This window comes from Drosophila grimshawi, unplaced genomic scaffold, assembly GCF_018153295.1.
Source record: "Drosophila grimshawi isolate 15287-2541.00 unplaced genomic scaffold, ASM1815329v1 contig_44, whole genome shotgun sequence".
Lineage (NCBI taxonomy): Eukaryota > Metazoa > Arthropoda > Insecta > Diptera > Drosophilidae > Drosophila > Drosophila grimshawi.
Window position 1 is genome coordinate 9,396,145 of NW_025063240.1, and position 21,258 is coordinate 9,417,402.

At 34.8% G+C, this 21,258-nt stretch overlaps 4 protein-coding genes across 4 annotated transcripts; all 4 read left to right on the forward strand.

The window, feature by feature from the left end:
* Positions 1–7,743: 7,743 nt before the first annotated feature.
* On the forward strand, positions 7,744–8,386 carry LOC116806519. Its single transcript, XM_043215346.1, has 3 exons — positions 7,744–7,869; positions 7,932–8,288; positions 8,381–8,386. Exons 1-3 carry the CDS (start codon positions 7,777–7,779, stop codon positions 8,384–8,386), a joined length of 456 nt encoding a protein of 151 aa, XP_043071281.1. The 5' UTR covers positions 7,744–7,776.
* A 463-nt stretch (positions 8,387–8,849) lies between these two features.
* LOC122322574 (ficolin-1-like) lies at positions 8,850–9,608 on the forward strand (the record flags this gene model as incomplete). Its single annotated transcript, XM_043215347.1, has 1 exon — positions 8,850–9,608. A coding segment is annotated over exon 1 (462 nt), but the record flags the coding sequence as incomplete, so codon positions are not given.
* A 1,755-nt stretch (positions 9,609–11,363) lies between these two features.
* LOC122322575 lies at positions 11,364–12,057 on the forward strand. Its single transcript, XM_043215348.1, has 2 exons — positions 11,364–11,500; positions 11,563–12,057. The coding sequence occupies exons 1-2, from the start codon at positions 11,408–11,410 to the stop codon at positions 12,055–12,057; spliced, it is 588 nt and encodes a 195-aa protein (XP_043071283.1). The 5' UTR covers positions 11,364–11,407.
* Positions 12,058–12,746: 689 nt separating this feature from the next.
* Positions 12,747–19,578, forward strand: LOC6558998 (ficolin-2). The gene is made up of 3 exons (XM_043215349.1): positions 12,747–12,765; positions 18,697–19,408; positions 19,476–19,578. The coding sequence occupies exons 1-3, from the start codon at positions 12,747–12,749 to the stop codon at positions 19,576–19,578; spliced, it is 834 nt and encodes a 277-aa protein (XP_043071284.1).
* Positions 19,579–21,258: the final 1,680 nt, after the last annotated feature.

Genomic DNA, 21,258 nt, shown 5'->3' on the forward strand with positions numbered 1-21,258 from the left:
ATTTGCAATGACGTTGAAGCATTCGGCCAATACACTGTCGTATTGGCTCTTGGCAACAAGCAACAGCTGCTTTCTGTCAGATGAGTCAAGACAAGTTAGGCAAACATTGCCACTGCATAAATTAGATCACATTCGCTGTGCTAAAAGTAGCTGAGGAAATAACCAAAGTAGAACCCAGCAAACCAACCAAGAAAACTCAGAGCAATGGGAAAAACCCGCTTCAGCAGTTGTGCAAATAGAACAAGTAAGTAAATATGGATGGGTCAAGTAAGAATACTTTTCGTTCGAATGTTCTCGACCAGTAAATATGCTGCAAAATAGCTCAACTTGTAATATCCTATTTGTCTCTATAAAAAAAGTATGCGAGAAGAAGCAACAACCTTTGAAAGTTTTCTTTATTAACAAATATCCCAATAAAAAATATGTAGTCCAGTGTAATAATCAATATTTTTCAACAATTATTTCCACGATTTTTCTACGCTTAGTTTACCATCACTCTACCATTAAGAAATCTCGATATATATTTAAACAGCAACAACTTACAATATATATATATGCGTATTTTTGTAATAATATTATACAAATTAGTATACCCTTATGCTATCGATATGTACAGGGTATGCGAGTCGCGTGACAACTGCGCCAACCTCTGTTTACCGAGCAACTTGAGTACAGGCAGCGAATGGAGGAATACAACTACGAGTTTAAGGTCAACCATGGTTTTACTGTGGTAACTGTGAAATTGTTTGCCAGGCCCCTCGCCATGGCGTACCTCTAACCAGGCTAAACCTTCCCCCCACACCACCCATTGCCCATTGCCCCTTTCCCCTCTTCACACCTCTGCCTCTGGGAGGGAGCGTTGTTAGAAACTGTTGCCAACTTGTCTGTGGCAACCAATCGATTTTTCTAAGCACGACGTGGACTTTGCTAATGCCAACTAACTAGCCAGCATGGCTCAGTCTCTCTCTCTCTCTCTCTGCCCCCCCATTCCTCCTTACCCCACTCAGTTGGCCACTTAGAATGAGAGACGGTGACTAACAGTACTTTGCTGGCCATTGTTGCTGTTGCTGTTGTTGTTGCTGTTGTTGTTGTTGTTGCTGCTGTTGCTGTTGCCGAGCTTCTATAGGTAATTATCTGTTGAGCCTTCAACAATCGCTGCTCGCGTGCTATGTGCCCCTCCCAGCCTTTCCCCACTTACCGCCCACCCCCCCCCCCCCCCCCTCTCTATCTCTGTCCCCATCGAAGCTGCCCTGTTGCTGAGCTAAGTGGCGAACAGCAAACTGAACCGGTCGATGAGTAATCATTAATCATGCGATATCATTAAATGTGCTCCGTCTCACAATCGCACACAATGCGCACACGATCTAAATCGCATTTGATCTGCTGCCAGCCCATAAAAAAAAAAACACACACAAAAAACAAGAAAACAACAACAAAAAACGGACAACGACTAACAGACACACTGCTACAGATAAGCCCTAAAAAAAAGTCACGTTTGGTGAAAGTAAGTCTTAAAAAGAGTCCAATTAACTTCGTGCGATCGGAAATGTGGACTATGGCAAATATTAAAATTATTCATGATTTTTACAAAGCTTTCAAAAGCAACATTAAAATAATATTAATCAAAGGTGAATTTAAAGTATTTATTGAATAAAATTAACTGTTCAAACGGTTTTCAAAGTATATTGAAAGCATAGGAAATACTCATAATAAGTTGTATATATTTAATAAACATTTCTGCTGGAATTTCCAACAGATTAAATTTTACTTAATATATATTAAGAAAAAAGTGTTACCAAAATACTTACAAATTACAATATAAGCCGGCAAAATAGTGGATTGGCAGTGGCAGTGACAGTGACACTGACAGTGAACTTAAATTGGCAGATATTTAACTTGTTCTACTCAATATGCAAATTTCATTTAACATTACACAGACGATCCGTTAGCCAGCAAAAAGAAAAAAATAAAGCAAAAGGTTCTCGATATATAGTTCATTAAAGATTGAATATATTGTGATAATTGTAATAACAGATAAAGAAAATAATACAAATTGGATATGTAAAAAAAAATTAAATACAAAAGATTCTCCATATTTAAATGATCATATATCACAATAAATAACTAATATAATAGTAAATACAAAAATTATAATAAATACAAATAAGTAAATACAAAATAGAGTCTCAATACTCAAGCCCATTTTAGAGTGCCAAAAAAAATGGGAAACTGTTTGTGGTATACATTTAATATATAATAATACTAATAGTTAATGAGTTCAAATAAATAAATTAAGTACATAATGGAAAAAGAAATTGCCAAAAGATTCACATTAAATAAATAATATAATAGTAAATAAAAAAATTATAATAAATAAGTAAATACAAATATATAAATACAAATAAATAAATACAAAATAGATGTTCAATATTTAGCCCATTTCAGAGTACCAAAAAAAAAAGCGGACTCTGTTTTTAGAACACATTTAATAAATATTAATAAGAATAAATAGGTAAATAAAAATAAATGCGTCTATGATTTGAGAATTGCTTGCTTTGCCCTTTGCCAATTCTCGAAATGACTGGCAGCGTATATTTATACATATATACTCGTATGTATATACATATATACACAATTGACGACACACAACCTCAAGCAAGCTACAAACCCAGTCCCCCATTTAGCTAACGTACGTACAATCACTATCCCCCCGCCTGTCACCCTCCCTGCCCCTATCCACCTTTTGCACGTCATCCATCAGTGCGCGCCGATCCGTTTGCTGGGTACAGAAAATCACACGCTGCCGTCAGTTTGTCTGGCGCGATTTTTGCTGCTGCTGCCGTTGCTGCTGCTGCTGCTGCCGTTGCTGTTGCTGGCCGTGTAATTGCAGGCACACAAAAAAAAAAACAAAAAGGTGGCACAAATGTCGTTTCCCTGTTGCCAGCACACACCCGCGACCGCACCACGAACTTGGACCCCATTTGCAAAGCCTCGCCCCTCCCGCCTTGCTCGGCATACCCCTCACAAACCACAGGCTCAAGCTCTTGGCACCGACGGCACCTACTGCATTGAATTTTGTTGCTGTTTTATTGTTGTTGCAAGCTTGTTGCTGTTGCTGTTGCTGTTGCTGTTGCTGTTGCCTTAGCGGTTGGTGCTTACGTAAGCGCAAAAGGCGGTAAAATGAAATGAAATTGTTGTAATGGGCGATTTTCATTGCGGCATTACACGCCAACAACTCTTACATAGTCAGTCGCACTAGAGATGTGTCCACAGTGCCTGCTAATTCGCGTACCACAAGCACCATAAAAAAAAGAAATCAAATAAAAAATAAAGAAGCTGAACAGAAATCTTTAAAACTGTCAGTTCAGTTAACTAAAGCTAAATTAATTTTTGCTAGCTTCGTTTTATCGTCTTAAGAAAACATCATCAATTGAATGACAAAATATCTTTTATATTTAAGTTTCAGTTTCTTTTAAAACAGTTGAAATATTAAAAGCTTATATTTTTACAAGATTTTTAACTAATTGTTTATTTTGAATTCATGCCGAATCATATTTAAAAAGCTGCTTTATACTCACTCACGAGTCACGCGCTCATCTCTAGTTCGACTGAATGTATTTGTGAATATACATGCCCATTTCGGGCCATATCAGCACCCTCCCTCCCCGCCCCCACTGCCCGTAACCCCTGCCCCACAAGCCGCACGTTGTTTGTGAGCTCGACTGTTATGTGTATATTTGTTCTATAATTACAGCCTATTTGCGCTCTATTCTCGGTACACATGAAATTTTAATGGACCTCTGGCCCCTCGGACTGGCTGCCTCCGTCAGAAACACCAAGCTGGACATTTCCAAAGAAACGCTTTGCTCCACACACTCCACACACCGTTCAGACCTGGCCCACAGTTCACCGTCCCAATGAGACTGTGTCTGAGTGTGTGTGTGTGGTCTTAGTTGCTGTCTCTTGGCTTTCAGATTTAGTCATTTGGATCATCAGAGCCACGACAGTTGTCTATGAACTCACTGCCACATACGCACAATTGCGAAACAAATAATAGCACCACTTACAACCACAATATTTTTTCTTACGAATGGAAAAAAAAAACAACAAATTTGTTTTAAATATGTTGATTTTTAATATAATATTTATTTTTTATTTATATTTTTTCATAAATATAAGTGAGCATTTGAAAAATGTGCCAATTATTATTCTGCATTTTTCATAAATTTTAATGTTTTAAATTTAAATTTTAATTCAATTGAAATGACTTTAAAAGGCGTAATTTTATTATCGACTTTTATTTTCACATTCAAGTTAAACTTAAACATTTGAGAACATTTCTTGTGAGAGTGGTGCTATTATTCTTGTCACCACTGTATGTATTCTAGATGAAGCTTCTTTTAGCTGCTTTTTAACGTTTTTTTTCCCCTCTTTTTATTTATTTTTTTGCTGTCTTTAATTTCTGCAAACGCTTTCTTTGTGCCTACCTATGCATGCATGTACTTTGCCACTTTCTTTTCTCTGTTTTCGTGTGTGGTCTGCCCACCTGTCCATCTGTCCATCTGTCGTTGGCTAATGGGCTATAAGGTGGGTCGCTGCTCTGCTCTGTGAAGCTGTCGCTGCAATTTGCGTCTCATTGCGGCAATTCAATGGCAGACCCAACATCAGCCATGCCTAATGACCAAATGCAAATCCAAACAGACAATACTGAAACCCATAAAGACATAAATAAATACATATATACATAAATACCTTTATGCATACACTGTGGCTTCTTCCATGGAAAAAGTTCTTCAAACTTGAGTCATGTATGCAATAGATAATTATTATTATTTTCTAGTGATTTATTTTACTTTTCAGCTTATATCTATATCCGTTCCACTTGGTTAAATGCTGAAGCAATTGGCATGAAAATCGAGAGAACTCGACTAGGAGATACCCTTAACCCAGAACAGATAATAGTTTGTTCAGCATGAAAATATATTTTGATTAACAAAATCTTCGTTTCTTATCAGATATTAATAAAAACCAGTTGATTAATAATGTGTCTAGTTATAATCTATATCAAATGCAACGCTGTATCTTTACAATTAAAATCGATTTATATCGTTAATGGCTAAGCGTAGGCACTTATCTAATCTTTAAATAAATGGACTTTATCTGTCTGTGGACTACTAGAACTTATATTATACACCGTTCTTCACATTATCAATTAAACCAATGTCAATAATATATTAGAACAATTGTTAAAAAGCAGAAATATCCAAATTAAATATAAATATCCTATAATGATCAAGCTCCAACTAACTTCAAGTGCCGCAAACCATTCCCTATTCAATATGTAAAATTCAAAATAAAAAACCGGGCTGAAATCATCGTTAAAATCTGTTTAAAATTTCGACATGACAAAACGTGAATTAATTATACTCATTATATAGAAATGCAACAGCAAACGCAAAAAAAAAAATTGCATATAAATCTAAAAGCAAACAAATCAGGCTTAATAGAAGTTTTGCTATTCTTTCTTTGTTCTCAGCTTTGAACGCGGCTAACACAGATTTGCTATTGTAATTGTTGCACTTGTTCGCGGTCGATCCATCGAGTATAACTTTAATATATGCACTTCAAAATGGATGTGTGTATGTGTGAGTGTGTGTGTGTGTGTCTGTGTGTGTGTGTGTCTGTGTGTGTGTGTGTTTGTATATGCATTTGTGTTGGTTATACGATTCCATAACTATTGCATTTTATAAAGCAATTAGCGTAGGTTGCGATGCTTTGTGAGCATTTTGATCTTAGTTAAGATTGCCTACATGAATATATATATATATATATATATATGTATATCGTGACATGACCGATGCGGAAAATCGCCAATCAACGTATGATTTCTGTATATGACAAATGATCAAGTATAACGACCGCGAACTATAATAATTTCACAATAATATCTCAAATCGAACAAGCTCACAACTACTAATTACTTTAATGCGATCAACGCGAAATTTCGTCGAGAGTAGCATATATATATATATATATATACTACAATAAACAAACATTTGATACTTAATTAGCTTCTCGTGGTGTATAATTTCAACATCAGGATTACGTTTTCAACTTTAAGAATGCTCATCGCCACTTGAATAGGATACCCTGCAATTGCTCGCCATAATAAAATACATCTTTCACAAGCTTCTTTGTTGTATTATGTTTAGTTATGTTTTATTTTTTCCGCTCTATGTTATTGAACTAGAATATGCATCTAGTCTGATTGGTTATCTTATATTTTGTCACTCGACTCATAGTACGAGTTGATCTGTTATTTTTGACCATATTATTTTTTATTTTGTTTATATTTAAGTAATTTTCGGGTTGCAAAGAATCAGGCAATTCTATATATTTATTTTGCTATTGTTAAATATGTTTTGATGTTAATTCGAAATAAATATATTTACCTTGTTTATGTATATTGTACTCATACGTGTGGCATGTCTGTCTACGCGTATCTATTGCCGTGTGCCATTGAGGTTGCCCTAAGGCTATTGACGTGGCCTATTATCAGTGCTACTTGATAACAGCATCTTTCAATGTCTTGCGAACAGCCTCAGATCTGTGTATGTGCCTCTGGCCAATCCTCTACAATGTCGGCAACTCGACTCTGAATATTCAGCCTACATATGATTCTACTGAGACCAGCTAGCCAAAGCAGAAAAAGATGGAATTAAATTGGGATGCACTTAGGCACAAAGGCGAATCCTCTTTCGAAACTTCGGCTACCAAAAATGAGGTAAGTAATTAACAGTTAATTATGTTTTTCTTCTTGCGTGATTTCAACTCTCCGAAGGATAACTATTTAACTGTATAAATACCTGATTAAATCCATAATTTCAAGATCTTCTGGTTTTTAAAGACTACAATAATTTCCTAGCAAATATAGATGTTTAATAATAATAACTTTTGAGCTCGCCTCGCTTATCATGCTGCTCGCTTCTCACACCCACACGCCTCGTCTTATCAAATTTGCAGCTTCTAATTCCATATAAAAAACTATGACTTCTTTGGAATATTTGTCTTGGGAGCAGTGTGCGATAGAAACAGATTTAATGGCTGACCTATTCAAGTGGCGAGGGGTGTACAAACATCTATTCACGCATTCACAGATCTCTGCTCCAAATAAGACACATACACATATTTCTTTGCGTATCCTGCTATAGCTGTGAATTTACAGAGATACGGACTTGACTTAATCGACTTGGCTTTTGTTGCTGATCAAGGATATATATACATTATATTGGATCTGATTTGCTTCCAACTGCCTGCATTTATTATTATTGGAATACACATTTCAAATGAAGATCAACAGATATTCCATCTTCAAACTGAACTTTATAAACATATTTATAAATGTTCATCTAAAGTAGACACAATTGAAACTATTCCCATTTATTTGTTCATCTATTATGATTCTGTCAAATATGATTTTATGCTACTGCGAAATAAATAAATAAATATATATATATATATATATATATATATATACACGTGCGACATGTCTGTCTACGCTTATCTGTTGCCGTGAACTTAACAAATTTGAGCAAAAGCTCGGAATCAACACCTGATCCAGGTTCCTCTAAAGCCATTGTCGTCGTCTTTTATCAGTGGTACTTGATAACAGCATCGTTCAATGCATATAAAATGCTATAAAATGTCGGTAGTCCAACTCTGAAGAATTAGTTTACATCTAATTCTATTGAGACCAGCTGGCCATAGCAGGAAGAGATGGAATTAAATTGGGTTGCATTTACTTTATGCATAAGTCTGATCCTGATCAAAGGCGAATCCTCTTTCGTAACTACAGCTACGAAAAATGAAGTGAGTAAATAAGAATTAATTATATTAGACAAGCGAGTTATTCCAATTCTAAATTATATCAGATCTGCAAAGCATCAAGGAGAGAGGAGGAACAATGCGGATCATATGCCTATAAGGCCATGAAACCACTGCTTATCTACGTAGAATTGATGAGGACAAACGTGGAAAACCATGATAATATAACATCCATTAAGAATATGGAAATAGAAAAGCAACAATTGAAGATATCCCAACTTGAATTAGAATTGAGAGAGCAGATTAATAAGGGATTGATCAGCAGTAAAGACAATGAATTAAAGCAGCTACAGCAAAAGTTAGATCAGAATAATGAATGTGAAACTAGAATTCAGGAATTGAGAAACTATAAGGATAGAACAGCAAGGCAGGACTCTGAAATCAAGGAGTTGCAGAAGAAACTAGTTGATCAAAATGAAAATGTCGCCATCTTACAGGAATTGAGAAATCAGATAGATTTATACAAGAATAACAATGACAATTTGCAATCAATCAGGAATGAATTAAAGAATTTGCAATCAATCAGGAATGAATTAAATAAGCTCAATTCACAGAAATGTGAGGAATGCACAAGTGATTTAATCTCCAAACAAAAACTTCAAATCGAAAGCGATGCAGTCAAATCGAAGGAGTTTCAGATACAGTTGGAGAAAGATAAGAAAAATATTGACCAAAAGAACCAAGAAATATCCAAATTAAAAGATCAAATTAATAGCGAGGCAGTCAAATTGCAGGAGTTGCAGATACAGTTGGAGAAAGATAAGAAAAATATTGACCAAAAGAACCAAGAAATATCCAAATTAAAAGATCAAATTAATAGCGAGGCAGTCAAATCGAAGGAGTTTCAGAAACAGTTGGAGGAACAAAAGAAAAATATTGACCAAAAGAACCAGGATATATCCAAATTAAAAGATCATATTAATAGCGAGGCAGTCAAATCGAAGGAGTTTCAGAAACAGTTGGAGGAACAAAAGAAAAATATTGACCAAAAGAACCAGGAAATATCCAAATTAAAAGATCATATTAATAGCGAGGCAGTCAAATCGAAGGAGTTTCAGATACAGTTGGAGAAAGATAAGAAAAATATTGACCAAAAGAACCAAGAAATATCCAAATTAAAAGATCAAATTAATAGCGAGGCAGTCAAATTGCAGGAGTTGCAGATACAGTTGGAGAAAGATAAGAAAAATATTGACCAAAAGAACCAAGAAATATCCAAATTAAAAGATCAAATTAATAGCGAGGCAGTCAAATTGCAGGAGATGCAGCAATCCATTGAGGAAAAGAATCAAGAAATATCCAAATTACAAAACGATGTCAACAAAAGCGATGTGAAATTGGAGGACTTAAAGGAGATTAATTGCACATCTTTTGGAGATGCTCCTTGTGTTCATAAAATCAGTTTTTCTCATTACTGCTTTGATGTATTATGCGACTCGAAGACAGCAGGTCCTGGATGGACAGTTATCCAGCAGCGAATCAATGGTAAAGAAGATTTCAACAGGAATTGGGCAACATACCGCGAAGGCTTTGGTTCCTTTGATGGAGACTTCTTCTTGGGCTTGGAAAAGATCCATCGCTTAACGAGCTATAAACCCCATGAACTCTTTATATATCTGGAGAGCTTTGAAGGAAAAATAGAATATGCGAGATATCAACAGTTTGCCATTGCTGGCGAAAGCGATGACTTCCAGCTGAGTTTAAGTGGATTCAGTGGCAATGCCACAGATATTTTGTTAAAATATAACAATAATAAGAAATTTTCAACATATGATCGTGATAATGATGGCTGGAATGTTGGCTATTGTGCATTAACATACCTTGGTGGATGGTGGCACAATGACTGGTGTGGATGGCCGTAAGTAAATGACTCTCTTCTTCATCTCTATTTATATATTTAACTGTTTTCTTCTTTTATTCCACAGTAGATTAAATTCAAAGTACTATGATAGGTTAGAGGACTGGAATAATTATGGTATATCTTGGAATAGCGCAATCAAAAATGTTAAAATGCTTATTCGCCCAAAATAAATATAAAAATGATGCAAATTTAATATGAATTGTACTTTGGAATTGTAAATGTAATTAAAAATTAACTCTCAAATAATTAAATTGGCACTGTTATTACATCACATTTTATGAACTTCTACTCATTTGTAGGTCAAGTTAACTTGAGTCTCCGACGGATATGGAAAAATGGATAAAAATAGCTGAATCTATCAGTAGCATCGATAAGCAGTAGATCCAAGGAGGTGTCAGATAGTAGTGGAATGGTAGTGCAATAGTAGTAGAATATTACTATAATTGTAGTAGAATAGTAGTAGAATAGCAGTAGAATATTAGTATAATATTAGTAGAATATTAGTAGAATAGTAATGAAACAGTAGTAGAGTAGTAGTAGAATAGTATTAGTGGAATAGTAGTAGAATAGTAGTAGAATAGTAGTAGAATAGCAGTATAATTGCAGTAGAAAAGTAGTAGAATAGAGACCAAGCCGTGCATATGTGCGAGCAGCTGCAGACTTTGTCTGCTAGGTGTCAAAGGGTATGTGAAGATAGCAGCAACACTCTGTCCTTGTCTGTCGTGTGCAAGCATGCAGTTAAGTAAATGCGACTATTGTCAGATCTAACGGAAGGCAAATATATTTATGCCTTGCCTGTCGAAAGCATCAATATATCGCTCAGCCGGCTAGCTATCGGCTCAGGGGTAGTTCGACCGCGATATATTGGGCGGCAAGTTCCTCCTCTAAATTTCCTGGAGAAATTCCCTTTCACAATTATTCCTTTTTCACTTGTTTCTTATGCCCTCATCTCACCCGATCACATTAATTTATTCATTTTTTTCAGACTATTTAATTTGCAACTCATGTGATCCATGTGACATCGTGATCCCTAACATTTTGTTGGCCAACCCTAAAACACTTTATTGACAAACTGTACATGCTTAAATTGATCGAAGTTGCTTCCAACTGCCTGAATTTTTTATTATTTGAATACACATTTCAATTGAAGATCAACAGATATTCCATCTTCAATCTGAACTTTGTAAACATATTTATAAATGTTCATCTACAGTACACACAATTGAAAGTATTCCCGTTTATTTGTCTACTCTCTTTAAGATCGTCCACTTTAAGATTTGATGCTCATCATTTGTATCCAAAATGGGGAACTAAGTTCAATCGTTTCTAAAATGAGCACTAATTCTGTAATAAGTAATTAAATATATATTATGATTCTGTCAAATATGATTTGATGCCAGTGAAATATATATATATATGTATATATATTTATATGTCTGTCTACGCTTATCTGTTGCCGTGAACTTAACAAATTTGAGCAAAAGCTCGAAATTAGAACCTGATCCAGGTTCCTCTAAAGCCATTGACGTCGTCTATTATCAGTGGTACTTGATAACAGCATCGTTCAATGCATATAAAATGCTATAAAATGTCGGTAGTCCGACTCTGAAGAATTAGTCTACATCTAATTCTATTGAGACCAGCTGGCCATAGCAGGAAGAGATGGAATTAAATTGGGTTGCATTTACTTTATGCATAAGTCTGATCCTGATCAAAGGCGAATCCTCTTTCGTAACTACAGCGACGAAAAATGAAGTGAGTAAATAAGAATTAATTATATTAGACAAGCGAGTTATTCCAATTCTAAATAATATCAGATCGGCAAAGCATCAGGGATAGAGGAGGAACAATGCGGATCATATGCCTATAAGGCCATCAAACCACTGCTTATCTACATTGAAATGATGAGGACAAAAGTGGAGAACTATGATAATATAACATCCATTAAGAATATGGAAATAGAAAAGCAACAATTGAAGATATCCCAACTTGAATTAGAATTGAGAGAGCAGATTAATAAGGGAATGATCAGCAGTAAGGACAATGAATTAAAGCAGTTACAGCAAAAGTTGGACCAGAAGAATGAATGTGAAACTAGAATTCAGGAACTGCGAAACTATAAGGATAGAACAGCAAGGCAGGACTCTGAAATCAAGGAGTTGCAGAAGAAACTAGTTGATCAAAATGAAAATGTCGCCATCATACAGGAATTGAGAAATCAGATAGATTTATACAAGAATAACAATGACAATTTGCAATCAATCATGAGTGAATTAAAGAATTTGCAATCAATCAGGAATGAATTTAAATAAGCTCAATTCACTAAAATATGAGGAATGCACAAGTGATTTAATCTCCAAACAAAAACTTCAAATCGAAAGCGATGCAATCAAATTGCTGGAGTTGCAGATACAGTTGGAGGAAGATAAGAAAACCATTGAGGAAAAGGATCAAGAAATATCCAAATTACAAAACGATGTCAACAAAAGCGATGTGAAATTGGAGGACTTAAAGGAGATTAATTGCACATCTTTTGGAGATGCTCCTTGTGTTCATAAAATCAGTTTTTCTCATTACTGCTTTGATGTATTATGCGACTCGAAGACAGCAGGTCCTGGATGGACAGTTATCCAGCAGCGAATCAATGGTAAAGAAGATTTCAATAGGAATTGGGCAACATACCGCGAAGGCTTTGGTTCCTTTGATGGAGACTTCTTCTTGGGCTTGGAAAAGATCCATCGCTTAACGAGCTATAAACCCCATGAACTCTTTATATATCTGGAGAGCTTTGAAGGAAAAATAGAATATGCGAGATATCAACAGTTTGCCATTGCTGGCGAAAGCGATGACTTCCAGCTGAGTTTAAGTGGATTCAGTGGCAATGCCACAGATATGTTGTCAAAAAATAACAATAATAAGAAATTTTCAACATATGATCGTGATAATGATAGCTGGAATGATGGCAATTGTGCATTAAAACAACTTGGTGGATGGTGGCACAATGACTGGTGTGGATGGCCGTAAGTAAATGACTCTCTTCTTCATCTCTATTTATATATTTAACTGTTTTCTTCTTTTATTCCACAGTAGATTAAATTCAAAGTACTATGATAGTTTAGAGGACTGGAATAATTATGGTATATCTTGGAAGAACGCAGTCAAAAATGTTAAAATGCTTATTCGCCCAACATAAATATAAAAATGATGCAAATTTAATATGAATTGTACTTTGGAATTGTAAATGTAATTAAAAATTAACTCTCAAATAATTAAATTGGCACTGTTATTACATCACATTTTATGAACTTCTACTCATTTGTAGGTCAAGTTAACTTGAGTCTCCGACGGATATGGAAAAATGGATAAAAATAGCTGAATCTATCAGTAGCATCGATAAGCAGTAGATCCAAGGAGGTGTCAAATAGTAGTGGAATGGTAGTGCAATAGTAGTAGAATATTACTATAATTGTAGTAGAATAGTAGTAGAATAGCAGTAGAATATTAGTATAATATTAGTAGAATATTAGTAGAATAGTAATGAAACAGTAGTAGAGTAGTAGTAGAATAGTATTAGTGGAATAGTAGTAGAATAGTAGTAGAATAGTAGTAGAATAGCAGTATAATTGCAGTAGAAAAGTAGTAGAATAGAGACCAAGCCCTGCATATGTGCGAGCAGCTGCAGACTTTGTCTGCTGGGTGTCAAAGGATTATGAATGTATGTGAAGATAGGAGCAACACTCTGTCCTTGTCTGTCGTGTGCAAGCATGCAGTTAAGTAAATGCGACTATTGTCAGATCTAACGGAAGGCAAATATATTTATGCCTTGCCTGTCGAAAGCATCAATATATCGCTCAGCCGGCTAGCTATCGGCTCAGGGGTAGTTCGACCGCGATATATTGGGCGGCAAGTTCCTCCTCTAAATTTCCTGGAGAAATTCCCTTTCACAATTATTCCTTTTTCGCTTGTTTCTTCTGCCCTCATCTCACCCGATTACATTAATTTATTCATTTTTTTCAGACTATTTAATTTGCAACTCGTGTGATCCATGTGACATTGTGATCCCTACATTTTGTTGGCCAACACCCAATTCGCTTATATATATTTAGTACAATTGTATCTATTTACTTAATTTAAAGCTTACAAAATATTTTTGATTTTTCTTTTCTTTTCTTATTTGGCTTCAAAAGTGCGCATCACTGAGTGACAAAATGAGCATCTCTATTGCATTGGTTAGGGCCGATCAGCTGTCTTTGACCCAATCTGCCGCAATTTGGCGGGAACAAACTCACAGGTGTGTTGGTATATTCCGAGTCGTCTCAGGGTCTCCGGGCTTCAACTTCCTGGTTCCTGAGTCCAGTTGCCCCTGGCGATTTCCTCCTTGACGGTGGCGATGGATAGTTCCGCCTGTTGCTGCCGTCGGATTGAATGTTTTTATTTTATTTATTTGTTTTACTTTTGTCTTACATTTATTTATTTTATATTATTTTTTTTGTATATATAATTACTTCATAATTTATTCATAACTAATTTATTTGAATTTCTTCTTTTTAAATAAATCTTTCCGCAGCGTATGCGCATGCGGTCTCTTCCTCTTTCTTTTCCCTGTTTTCTTTTCTCTCTCTCTCTCTCTCTCCCTCTCTCTCTCACTGGAGATGGTGCCCCATTCGATATCCCTCGCCTATCCATCTATCTGCCGACCATTACACATTTATATTTAAAATGAATAAAAAGAGTCAAATAAAATATGGATATATGATGCAAATATGTAAAAGATCAATACAACATTCCGATTACTAATGTTAATAACAGATATATCGATACTGCGCTCGTAACCCCCCAACTATAATTATACACTGAATAAAGTTCTACTTAGTCTAACAGCCAAACGAAATACATATATGTATTTATATATAAATACATATATATGTATGTTCTTGACCAATATCAACAAGCGCGTCTGTCTGTCTATCAGTTTGCACAAACTACTATCAGCAGTCGCACACAACTCTATAAATATATATGTAGCCACAGCATGATAAGCTACGAAATCCGTATATATGTGTCATTTGTAGCCAAAGAGATTTATGAACACATATATATATACATATATACTTATTACTCAAATTGCCAGAATATTTTGCAATTTTTTTCTGAAGATTTTAAATGGCTTTTTGGAAATGATGAAATGTAATGAAAAAAAAATCAGAGCTGGGCAGGGAGTGTGTCGCCTCAACTGGAATTAGACGCAGCATCCTCGGGTAAATCGCAGTGCATGTATCCCAGTTATAATTATAATGACTGCTGATAGAAATATGCATTTTGCATTTTGAGATAAATCTCAAATCTGAACAATTGGCACTGATTGATTTTATCAAAATATTCCCAGCTCAATTTTGCCTACATTTTTTTAGAGTGGAAATGCTAGTGTTTAATCTATGCAGGGTATCTGCTGTTGCTGCAAGCCAACTACCGAACATTGAATACCTTATCTGATATAACATATATACATACATATATATATATATATATATAAAACATACACCTATATACATATATAGATAGTAAATAATATTATAATCTTTAAGCTTGGATTTGACAAAAAATACAAAACTTATTGTTTATATTTTGATTAGTAACACATAAGAATGCCGTAGTTGTGCTATTTATACGCTGTACCCACTAGAAATGATTAATCAGGGTATATTGGTTTGTGCAACTATATGTAACGACCCCTTAAAGTATATATATTCTTGACCAGGGTCAACAACTTAATCGATATAGCCAATTCCGTCTGTCTGTCAGAGACTATAAGAGCTAGAGACTTCAAATTTGGCAGATCAAGTTTGCTTTACTTTATCGATAACTGCCTCAGTGTCTCGAATATCGATACATATCAATTTCCGATAGCAATAAATGCTACAATTTTAAAGGCAGAATCTTCTTATTAATACATAATATGCATATGCATATTATTGATGAGCTGCCCAAATTTCATCTAGATTGGATGAGAAACAGCCAAGTTATTGTCGAAAGTATATTCTCATATTCAACTCATTTCTATCAAGCATTTTCTGCATATGTGAGAAAGAGATGGCATGATAATCGACGCGAGCGTCAATTTGTCTTTGTGTGTATTCTGCAGAGCACCGTTACCTGCGATTGCCTGTACATATGTATGTGTGTAAGTATGCATGTGTATGCACCTGTTTGCCGCCAGCCAATTAGAATTAGTTCGGGCTTGTGAATAAAAATATGCGCTGCATTTGCTATGTTTTTATTTAAAATATAATTAACAGCAGGGATGGATGCAGGGTATATCGTAGTCGAGCTCACTCGACTACAGCATTCTTACTTGTTTTATTTATTATTGTTATAAACCTAATACACCTATGGACATTCAAATAAAACAAAAAATAAAATAAAAATAATTAAAATAAAGAAATAAACTTTTATTATTGATTGAACTACCTCGCACACCGTTATTATTGAGAATCGTATTATTATTGTTATTTTATCTATATGTGGCGGATCATCTTATGATTGAGGTTATGTTTATCAGTCCAAAATACCTGCAAACAATATAAGAAAATATTCAATTTTTCCTGTGTCCAAACACTTTATTGACAAACTGTACATGTTTAAATTGATCGAAGTTGCTTCCAACTGCCTGCATTTGTTATTATTGGAATACACATTTCAAATGAAGATCAACAGATATTCCATCTTCAAACTGAACTTTAAAATCATATTTATAAATGTTCATCTACAGTAGACACATTGAAAGTATTCCCATTTATTTGTTCATCTATTATGATTCTGTCAAATATGATTTTATGTTACTGCGAAATAAATAAATAAATATATATATATATACATATATATACATATATATATATATACACGTGCGACCTGTCTGTCTACGCTTATCTGTTGCCGTGAACTAAACAAATTTGAGCAAAAGCTCGAAATCATCACCTGATCCAGGTTCGCCTAAAGCCATTGTCGTCGTCTTTTATCAGTGGTTCTTGATAACATCATCGTTCAATGCATATAAAATGCTATAAAATGTCGGTAGAGCGACTCTGAAGAATTAGTCTACATCTAATTCTATTGAGACCAGCTGGCCATAGCAGGAAGAGATGGAATTAAATTGGGTTGCATTTACTTTATGCATAAGTCTGATCCTGATCAAAGGCGAATCCTCTTTCGTAACTACAGCGACGAAAAATGAAGTGAGTAAATAAGAATTAATTATATTAGACAAGCGAGTTATTCCAATTCTAAATTATATCAGATCTGCAAAGCATCAAGGAGAGAGGAGGAACAATGCGGATCATATGCCTATAAGGCCATCAAGCCACTGCTCATCTACATGGAATTGATGAGGACAAAAGTGGAAAACCATGATAATATAACATCCATTAAGAATAAGGAAATTGAAGGCCTTCAAATGAAGATATCCCAATATGAATCAGATTTAATAAAGAATTTGAGAGAGCAGATTATTGCTGGATTGAGGGAACAGATCATCAAAAAGGACAGCGAATTAAAGCAGCTACAGCAAAAGTTGGACCAGAAGAATGAATGTGAAATTCAGGAATTGAGAAATCAGATAGATTCATACAACAAGAACAATGACAATTTGCAATCAATCAGGAATGAATTAAATAAGCTCAATTCACAGAAATGTGAGGAATGCACAAGTGATTTAATCACCAAACAAAAACTTCAAATCGAAAGCGATGCAATCAAATTGCAGGAGTTGCAGAAACAGTTGGAGGAACAAAAGAAAAATATTGCCCAAAAGAACCAGGAAATATCCAAATTCCAAGGTCAAATTAAAAGCGAGGCAGTCAAATCGAAGGAGTTTCAGAAACAGTTGGAGGAACAAAAGAAAAATATTGACCAAAAGAACCAGGAAATATCCAAATTAAAAGATCATATTAATAGCGAGGCAGTCAAATCGAAGGAGTTTCAGAAACAGTTGGAGGAACAAAAGAAAAATATTGACCAAAAGAACCAGGAAATATCCAAATTAAAAGATCATATTAATAGCGAGGCAGTCAAATCGAAGGAGTTTCAGAAACAGTTGGAGGAACAAAAGAAAAATATTGACCAAAAGAACCAGGAAATATCCAAATTAAAAGATCATATTAATAGCGAGGCAGTCAAATCGAAGGAGTTTCAGAAACAGTTGGAGGAACAAAAGAAAAATATTGCCCAAAAGAACCAGGAAATATCCAAATTCCAAGGTCAAATTAAAAGCGAGGCAGTCAAATCGAAGGAGTTTCAGAAACAGTTGGAGGAACAAAAGAAAAATATTGCCCAAATGAACCAAGAAATATTCAAATTAAAAGATCATATTAATAGCGAGGCAGTCAAATCGAAGGAGTTTCAGAAACAGTTGGAGGAACAAAAGAAAAATATTGACCAAAAGAACCAGGAAATATCCAAATTAAAAGATCATATTAATAGCGAGGCAGTCAAATCGAAGGAGTTTCAGAAACAGTTGGAGGAACAAAAGAAAAATATTGCCCAAAAGAACCAGGAAATATCCAAATTAAAAGATCATATTAATAGCGAGGCAGTCAAATCGAAGGAGTTTCAGAAACAGTTGGAGGAACAAAAGAAAAATATTGACCAAAAGAACCAGGAAATATCCAAACTAAAAGAGCATATTAATAGCGAGGCAGTCAAATCGAAGGAGTTTCAGAAACAGTTGGAAATATCCAAACTAAAAGATCATATTAATAGCGAGTCAGTCAAATCGAAGGAGTTTCAGAAACAGTTGGAGGAACAAAAGAAAAATATTGACCAAAAGAACCAGGAAATATCCAAATTAAAAGATCATATTAATAGCGAGGCAGTCAAATCGAAGGAGTTTCAGAAACAGTTGGAGGAACAAAAGAAAAATATTGCCCAAAAGAACCAGGAAATATCCAAATTCCAAGGTCAAATTAAAAGCGAGGCAGTCAAATCGAAGGAGTTTCAGAAACAGTTGGAGGAACAAAAGAAAAATATTGACCAAAAGAACCAGGAAATATCCAAATTCCATCAACAGTTGGAGGAACATAAGAAATCCATTGAGGAAAAGAATCAACAAATATCCAAATTACAAAACGATGTCAACAAAAGCGATGTGAAATTGGAGGACTTAAAGGAGATTAATTGCACATCTTTTGGAGATGATCCGGGTGTTCAAAAAATCAGTTTTTCTCATTACTCCTTTGATGTCTTATGCGACTCGAAGACAGCAGGTCCTGGATGGACAGTATCCTGCAGCGAATCGATGGTAAAGAAGATTTCAACAGGAAATTGGGCAACATACCGCGAAGGCTTCGGTTCATTTGATGGAGACTTCTTCTTGGGCTTGGAAAAGATCCATCGCTTGACGAGCTACAAACCCCATGAACTCTATATATGTATGAAATTCGTGAAGCAAATGACATATGCGAGATATGAACAATTTGAAATTGCTGGCGAAAGCGATGAATACCAACTGAGTTTAAGTGGATTCAGTGGCAATGTCAGAGATATGTTGTCAGCACTTAACAATAATAAGAAATTTTCGACATATGATCGTGATAATGATGGCTGGAATGATGGCAATTGTGCATTAAAATACCATGGTGGATGGTGGTACCCTAAGTTTTGTGGAATAAGGTAAGTAAATGACTCTCTTCTTCATCTCTATTTATATATTTAACTGTTTTCTTCTTTTATTCCACAGTATACTACATTTACTTTACCATGACGCAGAGGACTTGATGGGTTATAGTATAGATTGGAATAGCCACTTCAAAAATGTTAAAATGCTTATACGCCCAGCATAACTTTAAAAATTATAATGATATTTGTATTTTGGAATTGTAAATATAATTACAGGAATTTTCAAATAAATAATTTAGCATTGCATTTATAATAAATTTTCTTATCCGATCTTGATGAAATTTGTGCGGTTCTTCTGCTTTTCGGGGTGCAACAAATCTTGGCTACCATTCAAATGCAAATCAAATCGATGGACGAGCGTGACAATTTTGGCAGCAGGCATCAGAATCAATTGCATGCCACAGCAGAGATGGAGAGTGAGAGAGAGAGAGAGAGAGAGTGAGAGAGAGAGAGAGAGAGAGAGAGAGAGAGAAATGTCATGAACTGATGCAATTCGAAATGAAAGTCTTTTTTTTGCCAAATCGAATTCGAACAACTTGCGTCAAATCGAATAAAACTCGGGCAAAATGTGTGAAAAAAATGGCAACGAACGAATTGAACGCATATGGAAAAGGAAAAAAATAAAATAAAAATAAAAATAACAGAAAATATGGCAAATATAACAGATTTGCTTTTTTCAGTTTCAATTTGAGTGCAACAATATTTCACATCATGTTTTTTCCCCCTTCTCCTTTTTTTTTTGTGGCACATCTCTCAGTTGACAGTTGTGAGTGTGTAACAGCCACAGCCAAAAGATCAAAAGCTATTGCTGCAGTCTGGCGGACGGCCCAAAACACACTGAGCAAAACATTTTTCGCTTTCTTGTTGTATCCCGCCCCGCCTTCACTGCTCATCACACTATCTCTTCTTTCTGCTCTCCACCTCCTTTTACACACACTCACCGTCTTGTTGACGTTTGTTTATAATTTGCGTTTGGTTTTTCTATTCCATCCCTTCTACTTTTTTTCAGCTTCTCTTTAAATAATCATTTTATTTTTGATCGTGCTCGTCTATAAATTGTCCAAGCACACATACGTATGTATGTATGTACATACATTTATGTATGCATGCATCTGCACATGTGTGCGAGTGAAACAACAACAACAGTGAAATGAATCGAAATTCTCACGGACAGATAAGAAATACACGTGCATGTGTGTGTGTGTGTGTAAAGTGCAGCCAAACAAGTGTAGACATGTTTGGATTAAAATGCACGGTTAGAATATTCATATTATTTGAATTGGGCAATAATCTGATAATCTTAAATAGTGTTTTCTTTTTTTACATGAACATAACTGTAAATGTTGTAGTTAACCCAATAAGAACCCATCGCAACCGGAAGTTAATTTGAAAAAAAAACTCGATTCGATTAATATTCATCTTCGGGTGTTTCATTTATTCAGCTGATTACACTTTTTTTTTTAAGTACAATAACAAAATATTTAAAATGATAAATGATTAAAAATTGACTTTAATATAAATAAATATTATTTAATATAATTTCTCTCACTTGAACAATAAATATTAAATTAAGAATAAGCAGAATCATTGTCATCTTTAGTTTGGCAAAGTGGAATTCTATTTGCAACGAATTGTTTAATTTAGCTTGTTAAGAAGTGATTAAATCAAAACTGTAAAACTTTTGTTTGAAATTGAAAGTTTGTTAAATAGAATTTACCTAATTAGCTAAGTATGTAAATGTACACATATTCATATGTATGTATACCTTTCATCTACTCAGATGTAGATACATATGTACATATATATTTATTTTTATATATACACATTAAAGATTTAAATGCTTA

What these genes read in the sequence shown, in the direction of transcription:
- LOC116806519 (XM_043215346.1), top strand. Translation starts at nt 7,777, where the DNA reads ATGGAATTAAATTGGGTTGCATTTACTTTATGCATAAGTCTGATCCTG. An exon ending in CTACAGCTACGAAAAATGAA is followed by an intron (nt 7,870 to 7,931) that starts GTGAGTAAATAA and finishes AAATTATATCAG; the next exon opens with ATCTGCAAAGCATCAAGGAG.
- LOC122322575 (XM_043215348.1), top strand. Translation starts at nt 11,408, where the DNA reads ATGGAATTAAATTGGGTTGCATTTACTTTATGCATAAGTCTGATCCTG. An exon ending in CTACAGCGACGAAAAATGAA is followed by an intron (nt 11,501 to 11,562) that starts GTGAGTAAATAA and finishes AAATAATATCAG; the next exon opens with ATCGGCAAAGCATCAGGGAT.
- LOC6558998 (XM_043215349.1), top strand. An exon ending in CCTAAGTTTTGTGGAATAAG is followed by an intron (nt 19,409 to 19,475) that starts GTAAGTAAATGA and finishes TTTATTCCACAG; the next exon opens with TATACTACATTTACTTTACC.